Genomic DNA, 18087 nt, shown 5'->3' with positions numbered 1-18087 from the left:
TACTTTACGTACGTATAATTTAAACTAGATTGACATAAAATTGCCCCTATTTCTGTATGTGCAAAGCAAAGTATTCATAAAATGTACACTCTTCAGTCAGAAAGAAGCACAAAAGAATATTAGTTACATGGGTTTTAACGTAAGCGTTTTGGCTGCGTCCCAAACCCCTTTCTGGAGCACTAGAGCAGAAGTAGTGTGTTAAAGCAGTACTAATTACTAACGTTATTTTGTGGTTTGAAACACAGCCTTTGTGTCAGAAATGACTGGTGTGTGATTGGCTGAGAAAAGCCGTTCTGTAATCTGATTGGTCTGTCAGAGACTCACCCACTGGTACGTACCATTTAGAAACTGAAGGGAAGGAACAACAAAAGGACTTTATTATTTTGGTTATGTACCTTCAAAGCAGACACATTTATATTAATATTTTATTAGTTTATATATTCTTTAAAGTCTCTGAAATGATTCTTTAAATCTGTGGTGAAAAACGGTATATTTTAAATCGGTCACCCCTCTGAAAGGTAATGGTGCGTTCGCTTTTGCATGCCGCTTGTCTTGGGTTCAGGTGTCACTCTCTCCTGTCACCTTTCTGAATCCTCTATGGCGGGTCGTTGGTTGAATTGATTGTTGTTTATTTAGTCTCATAGGGTTATTTTCTACCTCACATACGTTTGTTGGAGTTATTGTGCTGTTTTATTTCATATCGAGACATGCTGCGAGTGAGTTCTGTGCTGTGCAGGTCCTGGAGAGGGTATGTATGTCACTTCACATGCACGAACACATGACTTTTACTACCTGCAGTCATTCCCACTGTTACACTGTATTAAACAATAATACTGATATACATGTGTGTTAATATCAAGCTGTTCACATGTAAATATCGCCATAATAACGTTCTGCAAATCTCTGGCTTCTTACTAGTTGCATACTTGAAATAAAGATAAAACCTATAAAAACCTCATAAGCAGTTTGAAAAGCTCCAGCCCACAGGTTCACCTGAACTAATACTGCAGCTGTGTGACTTCACAGCCTGTTAGATTTAAGGATCAAAAAGTTGATCCACTTACATAAGTTCAGCGAGTTCATAGAAGGTCCTAGAAACAAAACTGCCTCCTTCAGCTTGTGTATACATTTATTTGTGTCATGTTTAAACCAGGAGCATTGGAGTGTTTGGTTGTAAGATTGTGAAAGATCACCAAGTACATTTGCTGGTTGGGTTCGTATCAAACTGTCTGTAGTTATTCTGACTGGTCTATATGATTTCTTTGCAGAGAGGAGTGGTCTCTTCTGTCATGAGAGTAACCTCTACAGGGTTTTTTTTTTGCATGTGACCCCATTTAAAGGGCTTACAATTTTTGCAAACCTACTTCACACCCCATAGGCATATTATTTGTGCAAATGTTAAGTTTTTTTTAAGTACAGGTGCAAAGTACAATTTTTTTAATTTATTTACTAAGTAAATCAATGAATTTTAGTAACTGCTATCTAGGTCTGGCAGAAACCCAAAAACAGTGTGGACAATCTCCTGCGAGCCCATATGAACCTTTTGTGACCAATACCTAAATCTACATCCATGGTTTTAGATTAAACCCACGTTGAGGAATAAAGATAGGAAGAGATTTAAAACCAAAGACTGTAGAATATAATTAGGGCCTCCTTTACAGACAAATGTGTGTTAACAAACATAAAAAAAAAATCAGCTTGAACTAGTTAGGGTAACTCAAGCAGGCTCACTATTTTTTGTGTTGTTTTGTTTTAAAGTGTCACATTTCACATCATGTTCTTAAAAGTAAAATGTGAAACGTGACACGACTCCATAGCAGAATCAACAAAGGCTGTATGCCTTACAGGTTCAAGACTTTCCCATGTGCAGCTGTGGAAGTTAAGAATGAACCTATCCTGGGGTTCAAAGAGGGGAGTAAAGAGAGAGCAGAGCTGGAGAAGGTACGAACAAGCGAGATTAAGTGAATTAGCAAAATGAAGGCACATTTCTTCTGTATTAAAACAATTACCTGCACTGGTTTACCAGGCACTACACAACCTGAAGGGAAAGACTGAAGAGATCCCATGTGTGGTTGGAGATGAACAAGTATGGACCAAAGATATCAGATACCAGCTGTCGGTAAGAACAAGCTTATGTAAATAGATTAAAATAATTCTTACACAAAACTCCTAGTGCTAAATTTTGCAGTATCCATTTCATGACTTAATTTAACACTGGTCATTTTACTATGTGTAATAAAATAAATAGTAATGCACCAACACGGTGAAAGACATAATTCGTTTTTTGTTCTGTGTAAGTTAAATTTGCCATATTATCAGAACAGTAGCTCAAATACAATGTGTTATCACACTCCTGATAAAGCACAGATATACCTTTCTGATTTATACTCTGTTTTACAGCCTTTTAACCATGCACACAAAGTGGCCAAGTTCTGCTACGCTGATAAGGTAAGGAAATTAGTTTCTACCACAGATCCTGCATTGTGTAGAAATTCTTGAAGTGTATGTTAATTTTATATTGTTCTTTAAGTATTATTAAAAACAGTATAAGCAGCTTTTGGTTGATGTGCTTTCTAAAAATCCAGAAAGTGACGGCAAGTTGAATAGATTGTGTGTGTTGGATGTTGGAAAAGTCCATCCTTATTTAAAAAGCTTAAATAGTATATCCAGTAGATACTGAAAATATGCATTTAATTTGAGCAATAATAATAATAATAATAAAAAAAAAATTCCTCACCGCTAGAACTAAAGAAAAAAGCTTTTAATTTTGAGGTCAGTCTGAATTATGTCAATCACTGACTTTTTGTGTCACTTTTCACCACAGGAGCTCCTGAACAAAGCTATCCTGGCTTCTGTGGCAGCAAGGAGAGAATGGGACCTTAAGCCAGTGGCCGACAGGGCTCAGATCTTCTTTAAAGCTGCTGATGTAATCAGTGGGCCGAAGAGAGCAGAGATTCTGGCCAAGACGATGATTGGCCAGGTAGTTTTTTTGTAATAGTGTAACAGAATTTTTTAATATTAAGTCAGAAGTTTATCCTTTAGTGTACGGATGGTAAACTTTGCTGTTTTAGGGTAAGACTGTGGTGCAGGCTGAGATTGATGCTGCAGCCGAGCTTATTGACTTCTTCAGGTTCAATGCCAAGCATGCCATAGAGCTGGAGCACCAGCAGCCTCTGAACAGTGACGGCAGCACCAACACCATGTTGTATCGTGGGCTTGAGGTGTGTTTGTATATTTTGGTTTATAGTACAGTATAAAATGACGAGTGGACAAAATAATGGTAAACCTTATTTTAAGAATTCTGTTTTTAAATCAATTAAAACATGGTTATCTGTTTGATCTTATTTGATTGCCATGTTTTTCTTTAGGGCTTTGTAGCTGCTGTTGCACCTTTCAACTTTACTGCCATCGGAGGAAACCTGGCTGGAACGCCTGCAATGATGGTAAGTTTATTGTATTGAAAGAACCAGCAGAAAATCATCTTACTTTCCTCTGGTTGTATCTTTGTATGCTAATGCACATTGTTTAATATGTTTGTGTGGTAAGGGTAATGTGGTGCTGTGGAAACCCAGTGACACTGCCATGTCTGCCAGCTACGCCGTCTATAAAATCCTGCGGGAGTCCGGACTACCACCCAATATCATTCAGTTTGTTCCAGCTGATGGTCCAGTTTTTGGTGATACCGTCACTGCGTCTAAGCACCTGGCTGGAATTAACTTCACCGGCAGTGTTCCGTATGAACCTTGTTTTTTGACAGGATTGTATTAATTATTAAAGCAGTTCTACAAAATATTTGAAGAGCTGAATTATGTCTCACCCAACTGTTTTGTATCTTATGGCATTATGCTTTCTCTAGTACATTTAAGCGATTGTGGAAACAAGTGGCACAGAACCTTGATCTCTACAAAAACTTTCCTCGTGTTGCTGGAGGTCAGTGCAATTTTTTACATGTGTACATCGTCTGATCAAAGCAGTTCATGTAAATGCAGCCTGAAACTCCTAAGAATTCTTTTCTAGATCTTTCTATAGTCAGAGAGCATTTAACATGTCAGGCTCATTTTTATTTTGTATTTTGCAGAATGTGGTGGCAAGAACTTCCATTTTGTGCACAAGTCAGCGGACATTCGCAGTGTGGCGATGGGCACCATACGCTCAGCGTTCGAGTACGGAGGGCAAAAATGTTCAGCCTGCTCCAGGATGTATGTTCCTGACACACTCTGGCCTCAGATCAAAAACGAGCTGCTGGCTGTACACAAACAGATTACAGTGGGAGATGTGAGTCGATTTGCTTTGTGTTTTCTGAAACAAACTTTTACAACAGACCAAGGTTAGATGTTATTACAACATTTAAAACCCTTAGAGTTTTACTCATGCACCAGCAGTTTAAAGTACAGAAGAATTATATGGTGCCTGAAGGTCTTCAGATTTGTGTATTGATTTTTAAAAGTTTTTAAACATTAAGAATATTATATAAAATCATAAAATACACTGTTACACTGTTTTAGAATTTGGGCTATAATTCTTAATATTAATAATAAGAGTATTGCAAATAATTCATTGTTTTTTGCTAATTTTTTTTACAGCCAGTTGAAGATTTTGGAACCTTCTTTTCAGCAGTGATTGATGACAAGGTAAGATGAATCCTTGTGGTAAAGCATTGATGTAATACTGTGATATTTTCATATTTTCTAATTTTATGCTTTTTTAAGTCCTTTGCCAGGATTAAGGGCTGGCTCGACTATGCCAAGACATCTAAAAATCTGACTGTGATTGCTGGTGGAAACTGTGATAATAAAAAAGGATACTATGTGGAGCCCACAATTATTGAAACCAAAGACCCACAAGATAAGATCATGAATGAGGTAGTGGATTTGTGCTTATTATTCTGATGTGAGGACAGAATCTAAGGCTAACATGCGTGATGAAATCACATGATAAGCATCTTTGATTAAACGTCAGGGTTTTTGGGCTTATTCTGTTACTGTGTGCACCGCTGATCTCTCAGTGTACGTGTGGACTTTGGGTTTGTTTCTACAAGCCAGTAGCAGCTTAACTGTACAGGGGGAGGATTTAGTTAATTATCCTTTACTTTCGGTCATTGAAGCTCTGTAAGTCTGTACTTTTTTTCTAAACTCATCAAAAACTGTGTTTAGAGATTATTAAGTGTTCTTGCTGAATTTTCACAGTGGAAGAATTATAACTGGAGTGAGTGATAGCAGCAGTAGCTCAGTGGTGCAATGAAACAAGAATGTTTAGCTCTTTCATCAGCTTAATTTTCCTTGCTCAAGTAAGTTTGAGAAAATAACCTGAATGTCACATGACTTACCACCCTAAACATTCTAATTGGCTGATGGCACCATGTGACTAAGTAAGCATTTTCCTATGGATTCATCTTGTGCTGTAAAGGAACAATGTTAGTACATAAAAGGCTAACATTTTTTCTTGCCAAAAATAAAGGGACCAAAATGTAACTACGTGTGTGCATTTGCAAAGATGCATTTTGGTTCCAAGCAGTTTGTTTACCTTTTGCTTCCACTTCCCCACTCTTAGGCTTTTAGTCCAGACTAAAATATTTTAAAATGTTAATGCGAGATTTTGGCTAGGAAAGGAAAATTCAGTACTTTAGAAGGAAATATAGTTTTGCAATGGGCAGAAAAGGCGTGGGTGCCAAATAAGCCATGGTGCAACATTATGTGCAACCTGTGCAATATTTTAAATTTAATGTGAAATTTGCTTTCTTAAAGTCAACAATAATGAGAAGTCAAGCTGGTTAATTCTCTACTGTAATTCACCACCCTGTGCTAGCCGAGTTGAGCCACACCTTCAAAAATACATTTAAACCTTAAATAACAGTAATGACTGTATTCTGAGAAGTGCTGTTTATCACAGTGTTCATATTTTGTTGTTATATTATTGCATGTTACCTGTGGGGACAATATATACTTGGACTTTTTGTGGTTTTGGTCTAATTGGTGTGTCTGAGTTTAAAGTGATTGAGTTTTAACAACCTCTGACTGAAGTTAACTGAGAGATGTGTTGTATTTTAGGAAATCTTTGGACCAGTTCTGACTGTGTATGTTTATCCTGAGAACGACTACAAGAACGTGCTAGAGTTGATTGACACCACGTCTCCATATGCTCTCACAGGAGCCGTCTTTGCCCAAGATAAGTAAGTGTTGTGTAACTTTTAAATGCACACTTGATGTGTTTTCTATGTTAAACATTTGTTTAATGTTAACTTTTTAAATGATTTGTTTCAGGTCTGTTGTAGCTGAAGCTGCGAAAGCACTGAGAAATGCAGCAGGAAACTACTACGTCAATGACAAATCAACAGGCTCGATTGTGGCTCAGCAGCCATTTGGTGGCTCTAGAGCATCAGGTAAGATTGTGGATCATATCACCAATTTATGGGCACTTGACTGGTACAGCTTAAAATTACGCTAGCCCATTGCTGCTAGGATCCAGGGTTTGAATTTCCAGTGGTGCATTGGCTACCTACTACAGCTAAAATAATAGTCAAATCCACAGATAAGGGTGTCTGTATATATTCTGTCCTGTAGTATGTTTTTTTTGTTAGTTGTAAAGTAGTTCGTTTTTATTTTCCCAGGTACCAACGACAAGCCAGGCAGCCCACACTATGTTCTCAGATGGACCTCACCCCAGGTTGTTAAGGAGACCCACGTGCCACTGACAGATTGGAAATATGCTTACATGGGATGAGACCTTTCTCGCTCATTGTACCATTTATCAGTTAATCCCTTCAACCCATGTATTTCTGATATTTTCCTTCTTGATGTAATCTATCCTTACCTAAGTGACCTTATCATGGAATCCAAGATTTCTTGTTTCAGAAGAAATAACTGGTCTGGTACCCTATGATAGACATGCAAATTAAATGAAAATATGTATCTGGGAAAACTACTGAGCACTGCTGTATTTTAAAAGATATTAAAATGTGAAAACAGTTGAAATGCACTTAGAATAATGCTGATGCTGGTTGCTGGTCATCAGGCTACACCAGTGGAGAATGAATTGGTTTAAGCAGAAGGAAAAGGAGTAGAAATGCACTGCTAATTTCTGTAACTGTTATTTGGTCTCATTTGTTTCACTGCCGTTCTTATCTGATGTAGGGCTTGTCAGTACAGAAAAAAGTGTATTATAGTACTGGACATTGTCATTATGTGTATTTGGTGCGATATTTAAAGTACTTCTGAACTAAAAGCAGGATTTTTAAATGGACTCATTAAAGCCCTTGTACATAACATTTAAAAATTGCTTTGTTCCCTAAAAAGCAGGAGATATAAATTTTTTTGTCAAATGCTTTATGGTAAGCCAATTAGGACTTCAAACTAACGTCATGTATTGTTACAGATTTATGCCTCATTCTTGGGTGCCACTTAGCTAATACATGAATATGTTACATACCACAGAAGAGTTTGTACTGGATGTCACAGTGCAAAAGTAATTCTATTGAAAACAGACTTTTAACAATTACATAAATAAACAATTAATAGAAAAAACTTTGAGATACAGATCCTAAAACTGCATACACTTAGCTAGCTGATCAGCTATGCAACAGAACACAAAGATGTTTCAAAACTACATAATTATGTATAGTCATAGATTGGTGTTTTGGTAAGGAGTTAGATATGGAAAGAGTCCTTTTCCATTTTAGCATCATCTTTGGTATGTATATACAAAAACAATGACTATATTCAATGAAGTTAACACACGGGTGTTCAGGGGTACTTCAAATACCTATGATAATACATTGTGGTACAAAAATAGATATCAGCATTTGGTAGTATTATAAAAAGAACCGCACAGTCTTTTTAAATCAAGCTATGCAATTTATTACTACATTAATATATTACCATAATTGCATCCGGATCTGATACGTTTACCTGTATTCTTCACACAACAATAAAGTCAGTCCAGATTTAGTTCACCATTAAATGGTGAATACAACTGATATGAATAAATAGTATTTGTTGTATCCTAAATGTATTTAAAATAATTATAATTTATTTAACAAATCTTCCTATTAATGAGCATATTGTGGAGCTGCTTAATGCCACAATGTCATGGTCAAACATGTTTTCTAGTTATTAAGGCTTTCAGTTAGCACTGTTAATTTCCCTTTAGTAGCATTAAAACTGTAAAATTGTTTATAATGTTTTAAAGCCTGTTGTAGTGGCTAAAAATAATGAAATGTCAAACATACGGAGAGTGTCAGTCAATTCTTTAAGCAGTTTTTTTTTTTTTACTTTATTTTCCTCTAGATGTTGATAATTTAATTAGAATGGAATATAATGGAATCAGTGAATATGTAAAGGTGAAAAAGGAAAATAATAAGTTAATAAAACTAAATTCTGTTGGGCCTCAATAAAGATTCACGTGTCTCATTTGACTCAATTTTGCTTCTGTGGTGGAAGAAGATTCTTGGGTGCGCGTTTGGTTTATGTAATATTGTAGGATGCTGCCACCTAGTGGACTACGCGTGTATTGCAGATCCATTTGTTAAAATAACCAAAACTTTGCTTCGTGCTCAGTCTGATACAGCGAGTTTAGCCAGCTTCTATTTTAGGCACTTTGTTTTTAGTGGTGTTTGAAACACATCCCTTGGGATTGTCGGCTAAAGCAGCATCCTCTCTGCAGCGTTTACCGCCTGATAAACAGAGTTGAATACTGAATAATTAAATTACAAAATCCAAACAAAATTAGCGTACCACAAAACAATCTGATTTGTTGCGAGGCATGATTTAGGGCATGGTGTTTTTGTGTGCCTCCATGCAGGGTTGTGCGTCCTCGTTTACCTTCGTGTCCTAGAGGGCAGTCGTGAGTCTTCGTGCGCCTTGGTGCGTCTTCGTGGTTGTTCGTACGACTTCGTGATTTTCCGTACGACTTCGTGATTTTCCGTACGACTTCGTGATTTTCCGTACCCGTTCGTGCTCCAAACACTTTTGAATCACTGAAAATACAAACACAGTGACGCCATGATGCAGTTGAACTAGTTCTCTCATAGGTTTAAAACATTTAAGCTCTGATATTACACTACATGTTATTATAATGAAAATTAACTAAACAAAACTGTTCCTCTTTTAATAAGGAACTGTTTCAGATTGACAACAGTAGGTACATTTTAACTGTGTGTGCTTTATCTATCATTAGACTCAAGGCAGGAATACACCCCGGACAGAGTGACAATCCATCCCAGGTCACAACACATTACTGTTTAAATTATTGGCTTTTTTAATGAATGTGTAAGACAAATAAGAGGTTATTGCGAGATGTAGGGAGAAGCCTGGCGTAAAAATTGCTAGAAAAAAAGGGTTTAATATTACAGATATCTTTTAAAGTTTTAATGCTTAGGTTTCCATTATTGCTACTCTTAGGTGAGTGGTGTCACCCTGGGCTGCACTGTTTATAGCCCACTAGCTTAACACTATCAGACAGACAGTGACGTACCACCTGCTGATCCTGGCTGTCTGACACACTTCACAGTTTACTACTACAGCTTCAGATCAAAGTGGTAATACACTCACACCCTGAGCGTTTTATCACTTTATTTACAGACACACTTCTTGTCACTCTGTAATCCTTTATGGTTAGACATGATGGCACGGGAGAGAGCTTAGTAGGAACAGTTGTGTTTGCCATGGCTGTTGTAAAACCTCATCACCAATCATTAACCTGTATTTAAAGAAGCACTGGTCGATATCTTTATAGTTCTATTACAGATAATGTAACTATACAGCTGGTATAGTAGCTTTGGGGGATTTTCAATGCCTTGTAAAATTGAAGAAAGTTTGTAAGGAGAATTTGGGATAAAACTCAACCACAATGCTGCAAAAATGTTAACCATTAGTGTAGACAACTTGAAGCTGTAATTGTAAAATTATTTACAAAAAGTACTTTTGTTAATTTGTGTTCCTTAATGCTTACCCTGTACCAATTAAATGTTTTAATACTTTCCCTGTACCAATTAAATGTTTAAACATGTCTTTTTATTTTTATAAATAAGTTAAATAAGTGTACTTTTGTTAGTAACATTAAGGTTCAAGATATCTAACAAATCACAGATTATTGTTTTATTGCATTCTTCAAAATGTCCTAACTTTAACCTGTGGTTGATTTTTTTGTTTTCCTTTACTGCATTCATTGTATATACATTTATCTATACAAATGTATAACTTCCATTGGCTTCAAACTCAGATGTTTACTTTTCCCATGGCTCTTTCCTTGTACCTCAGTAACAAAGCAGACAGTCATAAAAGTTTTGACATCAAAGCACTCACAGCACAGGCCAATAACACACCTTCAGATACCTTACTGGCACACTTTAACACATTGTAAAATCTGAGAGCATGTGCTGGCCTGGGAAAGCATGCCACCCCAAAAATAAATGTCCTGTGGAAAAAAAGATAAATCTAAGTGTGCCTAAACTGATGATGCAAAGTAACTGCTTTATTGTTGAGGGTCATGATGTGTTCGGAGTACACCCGAAAACACTGCTTGAAAGGAAGAAACATACCCTAAACAGGGTGCACAATAGGTACAGTGAGTATTTAGAAGCTCAGTTAAGTTTTGACAAGTCACCTGGAGAAGGTTCCTTTAGGTACTTCTAGGTTTATGCAGAAGTTTTTAGCTGCTCTTCATTGGTAATCTGGTCTCCACATACTTTTAGTGTACTCAGGGAGTGCCAGACCCACGGTCAGTTAGTAGAAATAACTGAACAGCAATCTAGAGTGAACAGTAACTTAATCTAATTCAAATAAAGCATTGCCATTTAACATTAAAATGTGGCTGAGTTTGTAAACAGACTGATTTCAGTAGAACCTTTGAAAAACAGAGCAGTGGGCCACATTGTAAATTCCATTAAATCTTTTAAAGATCCAGTTTGATCCTAGCCCCCAGTTAATATCTGAAGTTTTCTTTGTGTAATTAAAATAAAATAAAATGTATTACACTAAACAAATAATAGAAATTACATAAAATTAACATTGGATACTTTTTATTTGCCTCACAACAGACATAACAATTCTATCAACATGATAGATTACATATTGTTAACAATGCAACAATGGTTTCAATTACAATTTTAAAAAAAAATTGCACAACTAAAATCATATGAAAAGCAATGTTAAAAGTTAAGGATGGGATCTGCAGTTGTGGCATTCCAGTGCATTAACATTACTAGTTTGAATTCTAACAAATTCCACAATGCAGACTGACAATCACCTGTCAAAAATGACAGACAACTGTTAAAGAAATACAATAACAAATTTAAAGTAATTACAATATGTAAAGAAATCATTTTCACTTGAGTTGAATGTTAGAATAATATGTGCAGTTTTTTTTTTATTAGCTAAACAAGTGTTTTTCACATGTAAAGAGAATCACCATGGTCTCCAAAGTGGCTGTGTTACCTTCAGACCAGTGCAGTTAGGAATACTGGGATTTACTGTATTTACACTATAATCTTCGGGCTGTATAGCTCTGCTCAGGCTGTATTTGTCTATTTCTGATCTTTTACAAACTGAGAAGAAGCACACAGTCTGTTGCAAACATTGTGCAAACCCATCAGTGTAACCATGAACTGGAGACGATCGTGGCATTGTGCACCTCTTTAGGTAAGCAACGGTCATCTCCAAAATGTCAGCTTTATCCAGCTTGGAGTTGGAAGTCATTTCATCCTCAAGGAGCTGCTTGAGTCTCTCAGTGCAGGTGTTGATGTGATCTCGGCGCTTTTTCTCCACTGCAGGTTTGTGCAACTGTTAAAACAAGAAAAGGTTTTGTTTATATATTTATATACTATAGGTCCTTTTAAACACCCAGCATTGTCACCACCTTACTACTGGAAAGTGAACAGCTCCATCACAGGTTGTTACACTTCTTCTTCTTCTTCTTTCGGCTTTTTTCCCTTTTTCAGGGGTCGCCACAGCGAGTCATCTTCATGATCGCTCATTGATTTGGCACAATTTTTACGCCGGATGCCCTTCCTGACACAACCCTCCCTAATTTATCCGGGCTTGGGACCGGCACTACAATGCACTAGTGCATCTAGCGGCTAGGTATCTATAGGACAATTCAGTGTTTCCAATTAACCTGGTGGCATGTTTTTGGACTGTGGGAGGAAACCGGAGTACCCGGAGGAAACCCACGCGGACACGGGGAGAACATGCAAACTCCTCACAGAAAGGACCCGGACCGCCCCTCCTGGGGATCGAACCCAGGACCTTCTTGTTGTGAGGCGACAGTGCTACCCACTAAGCCACCGTGCCGCCCATCACAGGTTGTTACACTATCTGTAGGAAATGAAGGACAAACTAATGTAGATTTAGCGGTTAACCATTATCAGACTACTTAAATGTACCCATGGGCACATTCGAAATCAACTACTACAATAATCAACTCCGTACACTTGGGGGAGGCACGGTGGCTCGGTGGGTAGCACTGTCGCCTCACAGCAAGAAGGTCCTGGGATCGATTCCCAGGTGTGACGGTCCGGGTCCTTTCTGTGTGGAGTTTGCTTGTTCTTCCAGTGTCTGTGTGGGTTTCCTCCGGGAGCTTCGGTGTCCTCCCACAGTCCAAAGACATGCAGCAAGTGAGGTGAATTGGAGACGCAAAATTGTCCATGACTGTGTTTGAAATAAAAAATTTGAACTGATGAATCTTGTGTAACCAGTAACTACCGTTCCTGTCATGTATGTAACCAAAGTGTGTAAAACATGACGTTAAAACCCAAATAAATAAATAACATATCCTTTTACACAACAGTCTGTTTTACTATAAATGACTCCCTAATTCACTACACACACACACACACACACACACACACACACACACACACACACACACACACCTTGTTTTTCCCGCCTCTTTTCTCTGTCTCCGTGCGCGCGCTGGTTGTCATGGCTTCAGCTGTTCTCATTTCTGTTGGTCTCGTTTCATCAGGCTAATAACGGACCGTTTCATATACGTCATTTTCCCGCGTTTTTGTGTGTTTATTCGCGCTCTGTCAAAAACGTTTTCAGAGAGAGGAGCCAATCAGAGACGCGGAGCTGACAGTGGCGTGTTTCTATTGGTCAGTTATCTACCACCGCGTGGCTTTGTTTGTGGACAAACGTCAAATCTGTATTTACCTCAGAGAGCTTTTATTGTTTTATAAATATAAAAAACGACAGAAAAACAAGTAAAATGCGTTTCAGTCTTTAATCTCAGTTAAAGTCTTACCAAAACAGACCCAATTTATTTGAAAAATACTTAGTAATATGAGCTATGTGCTATTATGTATGTACTATGTATTATTATTAGTTTTAATTTGTTTACATTTTCAGCATTTAGCAGACGCTTTTATCCAAAGCGACTTACATTATACGGTCTAAGCAATTGAGGGTTAAGGGCCTTGCTCAAGGGCCCAACAGTGGCAACCTGTTTATACCAGCAATCTTCTGCTTACTAGTCCAGTACCCTAACCACTAGGCTACAACTGCCTACAACTGTTTAAATGATTGGTACTATATTGTGTCTCATATAATGGGTATTTAGTGAACTATTATTATTAGTTATGATGATTCCTTTAGGTTTTCTCCAGGATTTTCTTCCACCTCTTATAAACATGGTGAGTTGACTACTATAAATTGTCCATAAGTAAGTTATTTCATTAGGATTTTAACGTCATGTTTTCCACACATTCATGACAGAAACAGGAGTCACTGGTTATATAAGATTCATCATTTCACAAGTTCAATATTCAACACGGTCATGGACAGTTTTGTATCTCCAATTTACCTCACGCAGACACGGGGAGAACATGCAAACTCCACACAGAAAGGACCCGGACCGTCCCACCTGGGGATTGAACCCAGGACTTTCTTGCTGCGAGGCGACAGTGCTACCGCCTGTGGCAAATTGGTGGTAAGTAAATGTGTAAGTGTGTGTTCCCTTGCGATACACTGTCCAGAGCAGTATGTTCTAGGTAGAGCTGAACCCACAGCGACACTAACCAGGCTAAAGCAGGTGCTAAAAATGCATTTTTTACAGTCTTCCAGCAAAATCAATAAAGAACCTACAACCTTTTTTATTATTGTAAAATTATTATATGTAAATAAAAAGTGTAGGAGTTACACAGTCTGTGACAGGTTACGCCCTAAAGGCTAATGTGGCCGCATTGTTTTCAGTTGTTTTTCTTAATCTGGTAAAACTTCCGAAATAGGCCTTGTTGATTCCCGGAATGAGTATCAGGTATAGCAACAACACCAGTGCTGAGTAAAAGAGCTTAGGAAGGTGGGAATGTGGGACTAGTGGGTGCAGTAGATGTGGGGAAACTCTGGTGGGAACTGGAACATGTACGCTTACAACAATGCATCTAAGGGAATCATTTTTAGTCCCACTAAATCCGGTACACCACCAACCAGAGTAAAAGCCAAAACATGATGAGCCATGTAATTACAATCTGTTGCTGGTATTGAAAAACAAATACAGAAGGAACACCTGCTAAAGCACATAACTCCGTTATTGCATCATTTCATCTACCAGTACATGCTCCATATCAACAGTGTGGGCTGCTGCAGAGGGCTTAACCCTGAATCCTTTCCCACACTCACTTCCAGATCCTGCCAAAACTAACTTGTAAAGCACAATACTTGGGAGCCTCCCTCTAAACCAGGCTTTAAAAATGTGCCCCTGGTCTGACACACTCTCACCCCCACGCAGAGAGACAGAGGCAGATGCTGAGCGTTCTCCTCAGTGTGTTGCCGCTTATTTAGTAAGCTGGGAAAGCCCTGACCCTCCCTCGGCGTGGTGGAATCTCGGCCTTGACGTGCGGAAACGCTCAATGGCATTCCTGAATCATGTGACCTGGCAAATTAAGGCAAAGCATGAAAGGCCACTTGAAACTGTGGCATTGTCGGAAACCTTCTGGGCTATTGGAAAAGTGGCAGCACTTGCCAGTGTGTTGGTGGTCATTGAACAAAAACGGAGGGAAAACACTCTGAAAGGATCTTTAGAATCTTTTGCACTAGGCCAACTTGCATCTTTTGAGTTAACTCTCCAAAATAGGGGAGTATCATCCAGTGTTCACTATTTCAACTTTTGACACATCATGCTCAACAGTTAAACAGCTCAACAGGTGAACTTTTAGTTTGTCTTTGGCCATAATTAGTGTGTAGAGCATAAAGGAATTTGCATAGGCAGGTGCAGAGTGCAAAGTTATATATGTTGCTCCAGGGGTTGTGAGTGTGTGGTTACATGTTCCTAAACCTTGATGGGATCTGTCAATGAGAATCTACCTGTAAACCTCTCTAAGGTGTGTGGGAGAGAGCAAAGCTTTGTGTGGGTAAGCAGAGGTCCAGATGGTCTATTGAGGCAGAAGGATAATGGAGTGTGCTGGATCATTGGAGGCAGGGTGGAGCCAACTTCTGAATGGAGTCGAAGTGTGGGAAACACACACAGGTCGAAGCTCTCATACATTCTTCACTGGAGAGAGCTTCTTTGGCTGGACCTAGATACTTGGGCAGCTGGGCACACAGCCATAGAGACACCATATACCTTTTCTGAATAGAGAGAGTGGAATGCACTTATTCTTTTACTGGTGTCGCCTGTCATTGAATCATTGTTGAGAAATGTGTGGCTTGAGAACTTAAGATTTCCCTCCAAAACTCCACAAAACACATGGTGTGTTGTTTAAACACTAGTAATAATAAGTACTTACTAAGTTTTTTTTTATCTTTAAACATCCATTTCTAGTACATGGTTATGATTTAGATTTTGTTTTACAAATTAAAAATTTTATGCAAATGTACAATTTCTATAATTAATTTTACTCATCTGTTTACTCTGTTTATATATTAATGACCTCAGCTAAATGCTTTCATCATGATGAGAACTTGAAAAAGTTGTGGCTTTAAAGTTGAAAAGAAGTTCATGTTCAGATTAACAATGCTTTAGTGCAGATGTTCAAGCAAATTACTACTTAATGAAAGAAAGGAGGAGTGCGGGAATGGAGAGTAGCAGGTGATGTGAGAGAAGTCCGGTGAGAACATGCACGCGTCCCACAGACCAAACCACAGCAGTAGGTTCAAAGAGTGTGTGTGGGGGATTGGGAGGGGGGTGAGCTAAAGAATTGGTGCTGCTCTATTGACTAAAGAACGTGTGAGCAGGATCTTGTCTGGCTTTCCCACACTGTCTGTCCATTTATTGCCCAGAATTCACGGGTGGAGGGAAGTTACTTACAAAAGAAGTGTGCCATCCCCAAGGGCATGGGATAATTGTGCTTAATTGACATTTGCTGTGAATGCAGTCCTCTCTGTATGTGAGACTCTTTGAGTGTATGGGAAAGTAGCAAAAAAAGAAAAAACTCTAATCACAAATAGAAATTAAAAATTTTATAACATACAATATGTTGCTAATCATAATTATAGGTACACTAAATAATGATTTACCTTCTTATCTAGGACAGTAACGTTTAGAAATGTGTTTGCACCAGATAAGAAGGTGTAATTTTTTATCTTTATGTTGGTGGCCTTTGGGAAATTATCAGGCAGTCAAACTGCATACAGCTTATCAATCTCAGGGAAGGTTCCCAGGTAATAAAAGTCTAACAACCTGCCTTGTGCCTGTGCTACTGATATCTGGTGGGCCATCCCACTGTTGGGGCCATGAGGCCAGTTAACCATGGAATAATTGATAACTCTTCTATTGTTGAGGACGCCTCACCCACTGGACTCTGAGTGTGGGAAACCTAATCCTGCCTGGGACTCATGCCTTTGTTATGCTAATGCACTCCTATAAATAGGGCAGAGGGAGCCTCTCTTTAGACCACATTCGACTTGCACTCCTAGGAGAAGCACGAGCTCTCTAAGACAATGGCTCCTACTTACCTGCCTTCTGCTGACTATGCCAAGCTTTCCAACAAGGAAAAACATAAAGTAAGTATTTTTTCTGATTTATTTATATGATTGCTTTTCAATAATAAAATAATTTTCACATTTTAAGAATATTGAGCAAGTCTCTAACCAAATTTCTTTTTTCCTTTGACAGTTAAGAAAACCAGTGGTGGAGAAAATGCGCAGAGATCGCATTAACAACTGCATTGAGCAGCTCAAAGTCATGCTGGAAAAGGAGTTCCATCAGCAAGACCCCAACACCAAGCTGGAGAAAGCTGACATCCTGGAGATGACTGTTGTCTTCCTGAAGCAGCAGCTCCAAACCCAGATCTCGGCACCACAGAAAGCCCACTGCGATGGCTACTCTCAGTGCTGGAGGGAGACTGTCAACTTTCTGTCTGCCAACTCCAAACTGGACGTCACACTTCAGCATCTCAACCGCTGCAAAGATGCTCAAAGATCTGCTAAAAATCTTCACATGTCTCCTCTGAGTTCCTCCCAGAGTCACCAGGCTCCTGTCAAGCAGGACATCAGCACACACAGTGCTGTCTGGAGGCCTTGGTAGAGACACAGACTCCCTCATGTTAACCAGATGGCAGTTTTGCCATCTATCATGTAGGAGAATTATATTTCCAAGAACTTATGGACTAAAACAGAAATTCTTCTATTTACGAAGCACCTAATGAAAAGATTCTTCATATTGAAGACTAATGGAGCTGAACTTTATAAGTTTACAGTATGTTAAACAGCAAAGATTTGTATGCTTTGCTGAATATTTTTACAGAGTATCTGTGTACATCCACTGCTTAGAATTAAGCATTTAATGTCTTGTTGGATTGTTGTTAAAATCCTTTATTTTTGGCCTTTTGTAAAGGCAGTTGAGGAATTGAATTTCTCTGATGTTGGTGCATTCACGCATCAAAATGTATAGTTGACACTGTGTGTCTTGTTGTTGAATAAATATTATTATTGATTTAAAACATAAAACACTGTCTTTCGTATGAAATTTCTTTCATAAGTAACATTGCTATTATATACTTTATATTGTAATGAAAAGTTTTACACCTGACTGAAACAATTGGCATAAGATTATAAGCTTGCACCTTCCTTTCACAAATAATAAATTAATTACATTATAGTATAATATAAACGCAACCATAGGTAAACTTTATTAACAGGTCATGATTTACAGTAGGCA

At 38.2% G+C, this 18087-nt stretch overlaps 3 protein-coding genes across 6 annotated transcripts; 2 read left to right on the top strand and 1 right to left on the bottom strand.

Annotated features, from left to right (window-relative positions):
- The first annotated feature begins 578 nt into the window (after positions 1 to 578).
- Positions 579 to 8390, top strand: aldh4a1 (aldehyde dehydrogenase 4 family, member A1). Its single transcript, XM_062986860.1, has 15 exons — positions 579 to 748; positions 1848 to 1941; positions 2027 to 2119; positions 2401 to 2448; positions 2825 to 2980; positions 3072 to 3221; positions 3369 to 3443; positions 3547 to 3734; positions 3857 to 3930; positions 4079 to 4275; positions 4584 to 4631; positions 4710 to 4862; positions 6048 to 6169; positions 6261 to 6379; positions 6608 to 8390. The coding sequence occupies exons 1-15, from the start codon at positions 708 to 710 to the stop codon at positions 6718 to 6720; spliced, it is 1671 nt and encodes a 556-aa protein (XP_062842930.1). The 5' UTR covers positions 579 to 707; the 3' UTR covers positions 6721 to 8390.
- Positions 8391 to 10997: 2607 nt separating this feature from the next.
- Positions 10998 to 12933, bottom strand: LOC134302058 (transcription factor HES-5-like). The gene is made up of 2 exons (XM_062987056.1): positions 12866 to 12933; positions 10998 to 11774 (listed from the first exon to the last, which is right to left on the bottom strand). Exons 1-2 carry the CDS (start codon positions 12914 to 12916, stop codon positions 11400 to 11402), a joined length of 426 nt encoding a protein of 141 aa, XP_062843126.1. The 5' UTR covers positions 12917 to 12933; the 3' UTR covers positions 10998 to 11399.
- A 551-nt stretch (positions 12934 to 13484) lies between these two features.
- Positions 13485 to 17819, top strand: her15.1 (hairy and enhancer of split-related 15, tandem duplicate 1). Of its 4 annotated transcripts, none has more exons than XM_062986824.1 (5): positions 13485 to 13624; positions 13804 to 13920; positions 15952 to 16036; positions 16799 to 16931; positions 17044 to 17819. In XM_062986824.1, exons 4-5 carry the CDS (start codon positions 16869 to 16871, stop codon positions 17452 to 17454), a joined length of 474 nt encoding a protein of 157 aa, XP_062842894.1. In that variant the 5' UTR covers positions 13485 to 13624; positions 13804 to 13920; positions 15952 to 16036; positions 16799 to 16868; the 3' UTR covers positions 17455 to 17819. The 4 variants fall into 4 exon arrangements, with proteins under 4 accessions (XP_062842894.1, XP_062842891.1, XP_062842893.1 ...); XM_062986821.1 differs by having other exon boundaries at positions 15952 to 16075; XM_062986823.1 differs by lacking the exon at positions 15952 to 16036.
- Positions 17820 to 18087: the final 268 nt, after the last annotated feature.

The sequence above is a fragment of the Trichomycterus rosablanca genome, chromosome 24, assembly GCF_030014385.1.
Source record: "Trichomycterus rosablanca isolate fTriRos1 chromosome 24, fTriRos1.hap1, whole genome shotgun sequence".
NCBI lineage: Eukaryota > Metazoa > Chordata > Actinopteri > Siluriformes > Trichomycteridae > Trichomycterus > Trichomycterus rosablanca.
This window is presented reverse-complemented; position numbering and strand designations above follow the sequence as displayed.